General features: G+C 35.8%; 1 protein-coding gene across 6 annotated transcripts in view; it reads right to left on the reverse strand.

Moving 5' to 3' along the window:
* Positions 1-1,517: 1,517 nt before the first annotated feature.
* Positions 1,518-15,197, reverse strand: part of RPS6KA6 (ribosomal protein S6 kinase A6) — a 129,516-nt gene continuing 115,836 nt past the window's right edge. For all 6 annotated transcript variants that reach the window (XM_009235014.4, XM_054544787.2, XM_024241107.3 and 3 more), the window contains 2 exons: positions 5,094-5,234; positions 1,518-4,529 (listed from right to left, as the gene is read on the reverse strand). In XM_009235014.4, coding sequence (XP_009233289.2) covers positions 4,404-4,529; positions 5,094-5,234 — 267 coding nt within the window. In that variant the 3' untranslated portion in view covers positions 1,518-4,403. The remainder of the gene's footprint in view (positions 4,530-5,093; positions 5,235-15,197) is intronic.

Here is a 15,197-nt window from a genome sequence, read left to right on the forward strand (position 1 = left end):
CATACATAATTTGTCAATATAATGTAAGCTTGGATTTCCATATTCTAAAATTACTTTTGTTTTTCTAAATATTTCAATGAAACTTATGTCTATAATTTAATATCTTCAAGTATAGTTCCCTTTTCTCTTATGTATTAGCAACCAAACTGAATTTTAGGTGATCAAGCATTAACATTTTATTGAAAGTATATGATGGAATTCACTATACTGTAAGACTAAAACCAGGAACTGTGCATCCATGAGTATAATGTATGTTGTGAATAATCACTATCAATGCCACTATATTCCCACATAAAAAGGCAAATAGCCCACTATTTATTTATTCTGCCAATTTCAACAATCATTGATCTTGAGATACATGCCAAAAGTGCCTGAATAAGTTTTGAAATGTAAAACAAAAATGTTTTAAAGAAGTTTAATTGCAGTTGGCCAATATATACTTAATATGGCTTGCATTTTTTTTTTTTTTTTTTTTGAAACAACATTGTGACTTAAAGGATTTCTACTAGGTCCTAAAATCTGGAAAAGGGATTTGGAAAAATTTGGACTCCATGAGTAGTTTGGATTCAATCTTTCTGTGCTTTTTTTTCTTTATAACAGGAATGGGACGGGGGGTGGGGGGAATAAAACTTCTTATGCTATATAGGTCATGTACTGTGAGAAACAAGAATACAAAACTATGGGTTTAAAAACAACATATACAGAAATAATCGCCAATCTCTGTCTACCTCCACATCATTTTGTCTTAGAAGTTCATTGTGATTAAAAAGTTTAAAAGTTTTTAAGAGAAAACGTAGATTAAGAAGTAGAAACGAAGTAGGAAGGAAATTGTGCAAAAAAAGAAACAGTTTATTAGATACTCTGACCCTGGGACACACTGTTCCTTTCCCCCAAAATATTTTTCCTGATAAGAACTGAATTTAAAATTATTATCACCTTGTTAGATTGCCTGAAGATCCAGCAACTAGAAACTTGATTAATGCACAACTTCCTTAAAAAATGCCAATTATTAGCCACTGACAGAAAAATGTAAATTAATTTAATAAGATAGCTTTCCTTTCACCTTTTTAGCTGGAAATACCTGTTCTGACAGAATGGATATCCTGATTTGGGGAAGAGGAAGAGGAAGGAACAAGGAGTAAGGACCACACAGAATCCTTCTGGGGATAGGGTAAACTTCATTGATGGAGTATTGCTGTGAGGTGCTCAAGTAAGATAGATAGCATGAAGGGGCTGGAAAGCCAGGAGAAAGAGAACGTACAGAATACCACAAATATGCTTTGCCTACTTTAAAGCCTAAGTTTTCTCGTGGGCCTTAGGGCCAAGATAAATGGTTGCTTTCCTTCTTCATATATGAAAGACCTCTATCTAGAAAATACTAGTCAATCTGTATGCAAGTTTCTCTGGGCAGTACTATTTTAACATGTTGTTCCAATGGGCAGACATTATAAATACCAAGCATCTGTTCTTAAGGTTGTGGGTTGCCTAAACATATGGAATCCCTTTGAGCCAAACAGAGGTGCTATCAAAATTGTTTTATTATATTGAATTACCAATGACAATAAATTACAAAAAACAATGTTTTAGACATTGCTGAGTCTAACAAAATAGGCTTAAGTTTGATCTTTGTGAAAGGACTTGAAACCATTGTTTTTTCCCACAAAAATCCCCATCACCAGCACTGCATTTGAATTTTCTTGAAAATTGTTTCCTGAGTTTATTCATGGTAGTATGTGCTTAAGGACAACAGGTTGTTAGTCTATTCGAGCAAACCTGATGTTTTCTCTAAGAAAAACAAATTCAATATCCTCCCCCTTCAAGAACAACAATAAACCCCCAAACTGTGCTATCATTAAATACTACCAAAAACCATTAACTAGAAAAACACAATGCAAAATAATTATTCAAGAACCCATTAGAAACCACAGTATTCTAAAGTCTTATAGAAAAGATGTGTTTTTACTAGTTAAGCATTGATAGAAGTCCCATCAAAAAAATGTTCAATCCAAATCTGCATTTTTGGCTATGGAGTTCTAGCCAAACTGGACAAGATTAGGCATCCTTACATGGGCTCCTTCTATAAAATGACAGTATATTTTGAAGCTTTCCCATATAATAAGGTTGCCCCCTACTACTGTTGTTAAGCTAGTATATTTGAGTTTTTCAGTAGAAAACTCTCAAACAATTATCGGGTACATCCAGTAGCATACCTGTGTCTTTTATATACTGTCAGTCCTCACTGGGTGATCAGAAATCATGATGTTCATTGCTTAATTCTTACAGTGTTCCTTTTATGATAGGACTTTATGGCATGACCTTTCTGAGCAAGCTAATTTAAAATTAATTAAGACTGTCTACTTTTTAAAGCCATTGATTATAGAAAACCTGAAAGTTATTTTGTAATCATTTTTCATTTTCTGATTTCACTTCCCCTAATTTTATTACTTAAAATGCATCCATGGAAATAGTATCTCTGTCCTGAAAACTTCAACACCAAAATAACCTCTGAGTTTGACATATCAATTCTGATAGGAAGAAGGCATAACAGCACAAGATAATGACAGAAGGAAAATAAGTCAGAATATATGCATACAAACTGTTACATGCAAGTACATATAGTAATAAAGCAAATGAGAAAAAAAAAGTCAAAATGGAACATAAAAAGTCATAAGACATGATACCTAACTACTTCTAAGTAATTATTTTTCATGTGGCATAAATTGTTCTTTAATCTCTTTCAATTATTTCCAAAAGATACCTCAAAATAAGAATACATACTTTTATATATCACACCCAGGAAACAGATATTTGTGCATGGGGTATAGATTATTTACATTACAAAGAGAATATGTATAGTTTCTTTTATTAAATACCAAAGTTACAAGTTTCCTAGCCTAAACTGTATAATTCAGCACTCAGTAATCAACTTTCTCTCTGAATGAAGCAAAGTAAAATACATAGCAAATAGTACACCTAACACGCACAAGTAGTTCACTTATATTCACTAAAGAAAACTGTGATATCCTCCAGTTTACATTCATGAATTCTTTCTGTCAGTAGTAGTAGTAGTAGTAGTAGTAGTAGTAGTAGTAGTAGTAGCTGCTGCTGTTGTTGTAGCAATGGTATTTTCTTCAACAATGTGAAAAGATTCTTTAGCATTTCATCATTTAGAGAAAAGAATACATACTACACAGTGGTTCTGAATTATACATTAAATAAGACCAATTTGGCCAGTTTTTTATAAATATGATTTTAAAATGTGCTCAAATTTTTTGTAGATTAATATTATTCATATTTAAAATGTTAGTTTATCTTCATGAAGTAAAATGATTAAGTAGCATTGTCTAAAGTTTACTGTAATACAATATACTATATCATGTGTGCTATATGCACAAGTCCACTACAGCAAGATGTCAACTGTATTATCATAGGATTCAAGGTAGAATAATATGCTATACTGTACTTCAAAGCACATCGAAGTCAGAAAAACAACAGTGTAGTTCATCTATAAAGGGGATAGACGATGATTAAATCCAACTGGTTAACTTGAAAGTCAGTTTATATAACACCAGGATAGTGTCAACACCACATACTTCATTTTCAAAGGCTTAACTATGACCTATTTATAAGATTACACCAACAGTATAAAGCCTTTGGAAAGAAAAAGTTTCACTTGTACTAAACTTCCATTCGATGTAAAATTTACAGAAGCCTTATAAAAACCTTTATTTCTAAATGAGGCCACTTATGGATAATATACAGATCTGCCTGCACACATTATCTGAGATATAATTCTTCTATAAAAACTTTGGCACCAACTATATGAAGAATTCATATATTAGCACAAATGTATTTTGCTCTGGCACCAAACAACTATGTTTACATTTTAGTAACTACAGTGAGTCAAATGAATGGAGTCCTTTGGTTTTACAGAATAACAAGCTTTTATAATAAGTTTTTGTTGTTTTTCTTTTATTAGAAAAAGCCTATCCTTCAGGATCTGATGTTTAAAAATACTAACATTGCTTGTCATTATACTATTATATATGTATACTGATTGTTGGTAATGACTCCCCAAACCATAATTGTATGAAACAAGAAAAAATATTAAAGTAACTTTATTTGAAAGGAATTTTAGAAGCTAGTGTGCAGAGAAGTTGTGAGGACCTGGTGGACACCAATTATATGCTTAAATAAACACTTGAACACTACTGCAAACACATAGTATGAATATTGTGGACCTGTGAATGATTTTTTAACTCTCACTTCCCCTAAAAATGGGGATTTAATATTACTTAATATTCAAGTAATTTAGCAGAAAACGATGCCTTTGATAAGATTAGGAAAAAAGCCACACATTTAATTTCATCTTCATCCAGTTTGGCCTAGGAACACCACAAATCTTAGAGGCCAGTTGATGTTCGCTTTTTCATGCTCCGTCGCTGGGCTAAGCTTGAAGCAGCTACAGGCTCTAGGACTGGTTGAAAGGTCTTGTGAGTCAGGGCAGAGTATGTTGCAACCATTGCTCCCTAAAGTAATGAGAAAATGTCACAAACTAAGTATAAATTCTGGAGTTAAAAAAAAAAAAAACTTCCACATGATATCATGAGACATATATCTAGAACAAAATGTTTTCCTAGGAAAATAATTGAATATATTAGATCTGTGCACTGATGAATCAATATTACTTGTATGCTTTTCATTTCAATAACTATGCTTTTTACAAAAAATTGTTAAAACACTAACATTTAAAACCTTGGTTCAATGTATATGGATATAGGAATGGTTTCATGAACAGTTATAAATTAAGAACTAACAGCAATCTTTTATTTCAATATGAAACTTGCATTTAGCCCAATCCTAATTCCAGCATCTCTCAAAAGCAAGGCAGGTATAATCAAGAAATTTTTATTGTTTCATCTGAAAGGCAGTAGTAAAGTAAGCTAAGAAAAGTACATGGTTGTTAATTTAAAAAAATCTATCTTTAAAAAATAAAGATATTTTAAGGAATTAAGTGTCATCAGCAAGTGGCACACAATGGGTTTATTAGGTATCTGATATCTTGAAGGCACATAAAAGTATGTTTGTTTTACCTTAACAACATGTGACACATCATGTCTCTTTGGCTGATCATTTGGCAACTGGTCTCTGTGAGTTATCCATGAGTGCTTTAATATTTGTTCAGTAGTATACCGCTGACGTGGGTCCATATGAAGCATATGGGAAAGCAAATCCTAAATTTAAAAAAAAAATGTGTGTATATATATATATATATATATATGTATACATACATAATTTCACATTTACTGAAAATGTGACAGCATCAATAGCCTTGCAATCTGTTTATTTTACCTACATTTATGCAAAGTAAAATCTATACTCTACACAGTTAACTCTCAAGAGAATCTTGAGAGATATTTTTCAATATATACTAAATCCTTATACACCACTTTTAAATTGGAAGATGCCAAATCTGTGGAATTCGATGTGTGATTAGTGAGGGAGGAGGAAAATGTAAAATGGCAGAAGTTATCCTGGAATATGCTAAATGTTCAGCAGGAGACAGGAGCTATTGAACTTTGCTGTTAAGCTGGGCCCCGAGGTGTAAGGGTATGTGTACACAGATAAAACATAGAAGGGAGGGTCCCATGTAGTTAATCCATTCAATAAATGGTGGCTTACTATATAACATATTAAGAAAGCAAACCATAAATCCAATGTTAGCAACTGGCTTCTATCATAGTAGTGCTCAGTGCATTTTAAGTTTTTCATCAGAGTAAGTGTACGTTTGCTTATGTTATCTCTGTTGCAATAAAAAAAGTTGTAAATTTAATATAACCTCACAGGAAAAGTTTTCAATACATTAAGAGATGTAATACTTTTAAATAAACTGTCTCTCCCAAGTATATTTTAGAGAAATGAGAAGTAAACTCCTTAAAAGGCATTTTCGGAGAATCTGGCAAGATGGCCGAATAAAAGCTCTGGTCTGCAGCTCCCAGCGAGACCAATGCAGAAGGTGGGTGATTTCTCCATTTACAACTGAGGCACCCAGTTCGTCTCACTGGGACTGGTTAGCCAGTGGGTCCAACCCACAGAGGGTGAGCAGAAGTAGGGTGGGGCATCGCCCCACATGAGAAGTGCAAGGAGCCAGGGGACCTCTCTCCCTCAGCCAAGCAAAGCTGTGAGGGACTGTGCTACCCAGCCCAGATACTACGCTTTTCCCATGGTTTTTGCAATCCACAAATCAGGAGATTCCCTGGTGTGCCTATACCACCAGGGTCCTGGGTTTCAAGGACAAAACTGGGCCACTATTTGGGCAGACACTGAGCTAGCTGCAGGTTTTTTTTGTTTTGTTTTTGTTTTTTTTTTTTCGTAACACAGTGGTGCCTGGAATCCCAGCAAGACAGAACCATTCACTCCTCTGGAAGTGGGGCCGAAGCCGGGGAGCCAAATGGTCTCGCTCAGTGGGTCCACTCCCATGGAGCCCAGCAAGCTAAGAACCACTGACTTGAAATTCTCACTGCCAACACAGCAGTCTGAAGTCAAACTGGGACAACTGAACTTGGTGTTGGGGGGGGTGTCCACCATTACTGAGGCTTGAGTAGGTGGTTTTCCCCCTGACAATGCTAAGGGGGCCGGGAGGTTTGGACTGGGCAGAATTTACCATAGTACAGCAAAGCAGCTGTGACCAGACTGCCTCTCTAGATTCCTTCTCTCCGGGCAGGGCATGTCTGAAAGGCAGGAGCCCCAGTCAGGGGCTTATAGACAAAACCCCATTTCTGTGGGACAGAGCACCTCAGGGAAGGGGCAACTGTGGGCGCAGCTTCAGCAGACTTAAACTTTCCTGCCCGCCAGCTCTGAAGAGAGCAGCTGATCCTGACAAGGATTCTCCCAGCACAGTGCTCTAGCTCTGCTAAGGGACAGACTGCCTCCTAAAGTGAGTCCCTGACCCCTGTGCCTCCTGACTAGGAGAGACCTCCCAACAGGGGTCAACAGACACACCATACAGGAGAGCACCAGCTGGCATAAGGCTGTTGCCGCTCTGGGACGGAGCTTCCAGAGGAAGGAGTAGGAAGCAATCTTTGCTGTTCTGCAGCCTCCACTGATGATACCAAGGTGAACAGGGGCTGGAGTGGACCTCCGGAAAGCTGCAGCAGACTTGCAGAAGAGGGGCCAGACTGTTAGAAGAAAAACTAACACACAGAAAGCAACAACTTCAACATCAACAAAAAGAACCCCCACACAAAAACTCCATACAAAAGTCATTAGCCTCAAACATCAAAGGCAGATAAATCCACAAAAATGAGGAAAAAACAGCACAAAAACGCTGAAAATTCCAAAAAATAGAACGCCTATTTTCCTCCAAATGATCGCAACTCCTCTCCAGCAGGGGCATAAAACTGGACCGAGAATGATATTGACGAATTGACAGAAGTAGGCTTCAGAAGGTGGGTAATAACAAACTCCTCTGAGCTAAAGGAACATGTTCTAACCCAATCCAAGGAAGGTAAGAAACTTGATAAAAGGTTACAGGAACTGCTAACTAGAATAACCAGTTTAGACAGGAACATAAATGATCTGATGGAGCTGAAAAACAGCACGAGAATTTCGTGAAGCATACACAAGTATGGATAGTTGAATCGATCAAGTAGAAGAAATGATATCAGAGATTGAAGATCAAATTAATGAAACAAAACATGAAGATTAGAGAAAAAATACTTAAAAGGAATGAACAAAGCCTCCAATAAATATGAGACTATGTGAATCAAATCTACGATTGATTGATGTACCTGAAAGTGATGGGGAGAATGGAACCAAGTTGGAAAACACAATTCAGGATATCATCCAGGAGAATTTCCCCAACCTAGCAAGACAGGCCAACATTCAAATTCAGGAAATAGAGAACACCACTAAGATACTCCTTGAGAAGAGCAATCCCAGGACACATAATCATCAGATACTCCAAGTTTGAAACAAAGGAAAAAATTTTAAGGGCAGCCAGAGAGAAAGGTCGGGTTAACCTACAAAGGGAAGCTCATCAGACTAACAGTGGATCTCTCTGCAGAAACCCTACAAGCCTGAAGACAGTGAGGGCCAATATTCAACATTCGTAAAGAAAAGAATTTTCAACCCAGAATTTCATATACAGCCAAACTAAACTTCATAAGCAAAGGAGAAATAAAATCCTTTCCAGACAAGCAAATGCTGTGAGATTTTTCTCACCACCAGGTCTGCTTATAAGAGCTCCTGAAGGAAGCATTAAATATGGAAAGGAAAAACTGGTACCAGCCACTGTAAAAACACACCAAAATATAAAGACCAATGACAATATGAGGAAACTACAACAACTAATGTATAAAATAACCAGCTAGCATCATGATGACAAGATCAAATTCACATGTAACAATATTAATCTTCAATGTAAATGGGCTAAATGCTTTCCATAAACAGAACCAATGACAAAAACCACGATTATCTCAATAGATGCAGAAAAGGCCTTCAATAAAATTCAACACTACTTCATGCTAAAAGCCGCCATAAACTAGGTATTGATGAAACATATCTCGAAATAGTAAGAGCTATTTATGACAAACCCATAGCCAATATCATACTGAATGGGCAAAAGCTGGAAGCATTCCCATTGAATACCAGCACAAGACAAGGATGCCCTCTCTCACCATTCCTATTCAACATAGTATTGGAAGTTCCAGCCAGGACAATCAGGCAAGAAAAAGAAATAAAGGTATTCAAATAGGAAGACAGGAAGTCAAATTCTCTCTGTTCACAGATGACATAATTGTATATTCAGAAAACCCCATCGTCTCAGCCTAAAAACTCTTTAAGCTGATAAGCAACTTCAGCAAAGTCTCAGGATACAAAACCAATGTGCAAAAATCACAAATATTTCTACACACCAATAATACACAAGCAGAGAGCCAAATCATAGGTAAACTCCCATTCACAATTGCTATAAAGAGAATAAAGGAATACAACTTACAAGGGACATGAAGGACCTCTTCAAGGAGAACCACAAACCACTGCTCAAAGAAATAAGGGAGGACACAAACAAATGGAAAAACATTCCATGCTCATGGATAGGAAGAGTGAATATCATGAAAACAGCCATAGTGCCCAAAGTAATTTATAGATTCAATGCTATCCCCATCAAGCTACCACTGACTTTCTTTGCAGAATTAGAAAATGCTAATTTAAGTTTCATATGGAACCAAAAAAGAGCCAATATAGCCAAAACAATCCTAAGCAAAAAGAATAAATCTGGAGGCATCATGCTACCTGACTTCAAACTATACTACCAGGCTACAGTAACTGAAACAGCATGGTGCTGGTACCAAAACCGATTTATAGACCAATGGAACAGAACAGAGGCCTCAGAAATAACACCAAACATCTACAACTATTTGCTCTTTGGCAAACCTGACACAAACAAGCAATGGGGAAAGGATCCCCTATTTAATAAATGGTGCTGGGAAAACTGGCTAGCCATATGTAGAAAGCTGAAACTGGACCCCTTCCTTACACCTTATATAAAAATTAACTCAAGGTGGATTAAAGACTTAAATATAAAACCTAAAACCATAAAAGCCCTACAAGAAAACCTGGATTATACCATTAAGGACACAGGCATGGGCAAAAACTTTATGACTAAAACACCAAAAGCACTTGCAACAGAAGCCAAATTTGACAAATGGGATCTAATCAAACTAAAGAGCTTCTGCACAGCAAAAGAAACTATCACTGGAGTGAACAGGCAACCTACAGAAGGGGAGAAAATTTTTGCAATCTATCCATCTGACAAAGGTCTAATATCCACAATCTACAAGAAACTTAAACAAATTTACAGGAAAGAAACAACCCCCTCAAAAAGTGTGCAAAGGATATGAACAGACACTTCTCAAAAGAAAACATTTATGTGGCCAAAAACATATGAAAAAAAGCTCATCATCACTGGTCATTAGAGAAATGCAAATTGAAAACACAATGAGATAACATCTCATGCCAGTTAGAGTGGTGATCATTAAAAAGTCAGGAAACAACAGATGCTGGCGAGGATGTGGGGAAATAGGAATGCTTTTACACTGTTGGTAGGAGTGTAAATTAGTTCAACCATTGTAGAAGACAGTGTGGCAATTCCTCAAGGATCTAGAACCAGAAATACCATTTGACCCAGCAATCCCATTACTGGGTATATACCCAAATATTATAAATCATTCTTGTATAAAGACACATGCACATGTATGTTTATTGCAGTGCTATTTACAATAGCACAAACTTGGAACAAACCCAAACGCCCATCGATGATAGACTGGATAAAGAATAGATGGCACATATACAACATGGAATACTATGCAGCCATCATGTCCTTTGCAGGCACATGGATGAAGATGGAAACCATCATTCTCAGCAAACTAACGCAGGAACAGAAAACCAAACACCAGGTATTTTCACTCATAAGTGGGAGTTAAACAATGAGAACACATGGATACAGGGAGGGGAACATTACAAACTGCGGCCTGTTGGGGGTTAGGGGCAAGGGGAGGGAGAAGGGGAGGGAGAGCATTAGGACAGATACCTAATGCTTGTGGGGCTTAAAAACTAAATGACGGGTTGCTAGATACAGCAAACCACCATGGCACATGTATACCTATATAACAAACCTGCACATTCTGCACATGTATTCCAGAACTTAAAGTAAAATTAACCAAAAAAAACTGTTCTAATATAGAAACAAAATCATCATATGCAAACGTTTCATCAATCGCAGAAGCAGTGAAACTAAAGACTCTAAGTAGTACTATCAGATTCTGAAGAATAATGTAATTGGTTGAAACCATGTAAGGGACTAGGGCAACCAATCAAAAGCCATACTGGGGAAACATGTGCAAAAATAAATGGACAATTAATACTAAAAAGAAGATAACAATGATTTCAATGAAACAAACCTAAATGGTTATTGGAAAAATGATAAAATTTCAATAGTCCAAGGATTTCTTCTTCTGGTCAAGATGAAATACCAAGGACTGGATGTACCTATCTGCCCGAAACAACCAATTAAAAAAAGAACATAAAATATATAATATGTCAACAGTTTTCAGGATATCAGATGTTAGGCAATAAAGGAAAGTGATTCCTAATAGTGGGAATCAATCAGGTTAGCATTGTGATTGCTTCAGCTTACCAACCTGAGAGAGTTTTCTAGCTGCTGGGCAGGTAAGGGAAACTCAGGTGAAGCCTTGCGGGTTTGAGCTGAGGAGATAGAACTGAGACTCAGGGGAGACCAAGGCAGACATAGTTAGCAGGACAGGGTATGAGAGGGGTGTGAGGAGCAGAGAGAGAGAATTACAAGGTCTCACTAAAGTATCTAGCAGATTACTACTGATAAAGACATGTGAAGAAACAACCCAAGACCTTGGAAAGAACTATCTGAACGCACTGGATGAAAATCAGGACTCACACAGGTGGGGTGTATTGCCTGTTTCCACCCGCCAAAATGGAAAACATAATTGATGAAGTATATTACAGAGTATTTAGAAGCACCTTGCCTAAATAGTGAGTAGCCCTAGACTAAACACTAGTCTGGTCCTGCCTAAAAAAATTTAAAAGGAGGACCCAAAAGTATTAAACTGTTTCCAGTAACTTAACTGCTGCCTAGAATAAAGTTCAAGCATACTTATAGGAAAATGAAGAGCAAACTAAATCTAAAATTAGAAGAAAATAAATAAACATCAGAGAAGAAATAAACAAAATAGAGAATAAAAACAATGATAAATGAAAAAGAGTTGGTTTTATGAAAAGATAAACACAATTGACAAACCTTTAATGGGACTAAGATAAAAGAGAGATGATTGAAATAAATAAAATCCAATGGAAAAGAAGACATTACAACTGATACCACAGATATAGAAAGAATTATGAGACTATTACAAACAACTATATGCCAACAAATTGGAACACCTAGAAGAAACTGATACATTCCTGGATACATAAAATCTACCAAAATTTAATGGACAAAATAGAAAATCTGAACAGACCAATAGCAAGTAACAGGATTAAATCAGTTACAAAAAGTCTCCCATCAATGAAAATCCCATTATCTGATGCCTTCACTGCTGAATTCTTAAGAACAAATACCAATCCTTTTCAAACGATTCCAAAGAATTAAAGAGGAGAGAATCCTTCCAAACTCATTGTATGAAGCCAGAATAACCCAACTATTCTAACCAAACAAGAACACAACAACAACAAAAACTATAGGCCAACAGCCTTAAAGAACATAGATGCAAAAATCCCCAACAAAATACCAGCAAACTGAGTTCAACAGCACATTAAAAACATCATTTAACATGATCAAGTATAATTTATCTCAGGAATAAAAGGATGGTTCAACATATGCAAATTAACACATAATACATCACATCAACAGAATCAAGGACAAACGCCATATGATAAATTTAAAATGCAGAAAAAGCATCTGATAAAATTCAACATCCATTAATGATAAAAAACATTAAACAAATTAGGTATAGAAGAAACATGCCTCAACATAATAAAGATCACATATGACAAACCCACAACTAATATCATACTGAATAGGGGAAGGTTGAAAGCTTTTCCTATATGATCTGGAATAAGACAAATATGCCCACTTTTACCACTTTTATTCAGTATAGTACTGGAAGTCCTAGCCTGAACAACTGGGCAAAAGAAATAAGGGGCATGCAAATTGGAAAGAAGGAAATAATACTGTTACTGTTTGCAGATGACATTATCTTATTTATAGAAAACCCTAAAGATGCCACCAAAAATTGTTAGAATAAACAAAGTGCAGTAAAGTTGCAGGATACAAAAGCAACATACACAAATCACTCGCATTTCTATATGACAATAGTGAACAGTCTGAAAAAGAAATCGAGAAAGCAATTCCATTTAGGAGCTGCAAAAAAACAGACAAGAATAAATTTAACCAAGGATGTGAATGAGCTCTACAATGAAAAGAATAAAACACTGATGGAAGAAACTGAAGAGGATACAAATAAATGGAAAAATATTCCATTTTCATGAATAGCAATAATGAATATTGTTGATATGTCTATACTACCCAATCTACAGATTCAATGCAATCTCTATCAAGGTATCAATGGCATTCTTCACAGACATAGAAAAAAATTATAAAATTCGTGTGGAAGCACAAAAGACTCCAAATAGCCAAAGCCATTTTGAGCAAAAAGAACAATGCTGGAGGCATAACACTGACTTCAAAGTATTCTATAAAGCTATAGTAAACAAAACAGGATGGTGTCGGCATAAAAATAAACATATGGACCAATGGAACAGAACAGACAACACAGAAATGTATTGATGCTCTTACAACCAACTGATTTTCAATAAAGGCGCCAGGAACATACATTGGGTAAAGGATGGTCTCTTCAATAGATAGTGCCAATAAAACTGGACATCTATATGCAGAAGAATAAAGCTAGACCACCATCTCTTACCATATATAAAAATCAACACAAAATGGACTGAACACTTAAATGTAAGACCTGAAACTATAAAACTACTAGAAGAAAACAAGGGGGAAATGCTTCATGACGTTGGTCTGGGTAAGAATTTTTGGGTAAGAATTCAAAAATACAGGCAAGAAAAGCAAAAATAGACAAATGGGATTACCTCAAACTAAAAAGTTACTGCCCAACAAAGGAAATAATCAACAGAGGAAAGAAACAATCTACAGAATAGTAGAAAATATTTGCAAAGTATATATCTGAAAAGGGATTAATATCCAGAATATATAAAACATTCAAACAACATAATAGCAAAAAAATACATAATTTGACTAAAAAGTGGTCAAAAAATCTAGACATTTTTTTTTCAAAAGAATAAATACAAATATCCAATAGGTATATGGAAAAATGCTCAATATCACTAATTATCACAGAAATACAAATCAAAACCATAATGGGATATTATCTCACCCCAATTAGAATGGCTAGTACAAAAATGACAAATGCTGCCATGGATGTAAAGAAATGGGAAATGTGCTATACTATTGGTGGGAATGTAAACTAGCACAGCCACTATGGAAAACTGTATGGCATTTCCTCAAAAAATTAAAAACAGTACTAACATATGATCCAGCAGTCCCACTACTGGCTATTCACCCAAACGAAATGAGAACAGTATATTGAAAAGATATCTGCACTCCTATATTTACTGCAGCATGATTCACAACAGACAAGATATAAAAGCAAGCTATGTGTTCACCAACAGATAGTGGATTATAAAATGTGGTAAATATAAACAATGGAATACTATTGGCCAAAAGAAATGCTGTCATTTGTGGCACCATAGATAAACCTGGAAGACATTACGTTAAAGAAAATAAGCCAGACACAGAAATACAAATACCACCTGATCCACTCATCTGTGGAATTTACAAAAGCTGATCTCATAGAGGTACAGAGTAGAACAGTGGTTACTAGGGAATGAGGAGGTTAGGGCTGACGGAGGGATGGGGAGAGATTAGTAAATGGGTACAAAATTATAGACAGGAGAAGTAAGTTCTGGTGTTCTGTTGCAGAGTAGAGTAAATGTAATTAACAATACTGTATTATACATTTCAAAACAGCTAAAAAAGAGGATTTTGAATGTTTTCATCACAAAGAAATGCTAAATGTTTAAGGTGATGGATAAGTTAATTACCCTGATTTGATCATCATACAATATACACATGTATTGAAACATCACACTACACCTCATAAATATGTACAATTTTTATGTGTTAATTAAAAATAAATCTTAAGAAAAACAAATTTGACATTAAGAAAATAGAATACTTATAGGAATTTAAAAGTATCTAGCACCCACCAAGGTAAAATTCACCGTATTTGGTATCTTCTCAAAAATTAGTGGCCAGGCAAAAAGCACAAAAATGAGGAGAAAGAAAACAATCAACCAAAACTGACCCAGAACTGACACAGATGTCAGAATTAGCAGACAAGGATATTAAATAGTTATTATAACTGTATTCCTGATGTTCAAAAATTAAGTAGAGATGGAGAAGATATAAAAAAAGACTCAAGGCCGGGCATGGTGGCTCACGCCTGTAATCGCAGCACTTTGGGAGGCCAAGGCGGGCACATCATGAGGTCAGGAGCTCGAGACCAGCCTTGCCAACA

The sequence above is a fragment of the Pongo abelii genome, chromosome X, assembly GCF_028885655.2.
Source record: "Pongo abelii isolate AG06213 chromosome X, NHGRI_mPonAbe1-v2.0_pri, whole genome shotgun sequence".
Classification (NCBI taxonomy): Eukaryota; Metazoa; Chordata; class Mammalia; order Primates; family Hominidae; genus Pongo; species Pongo abelii.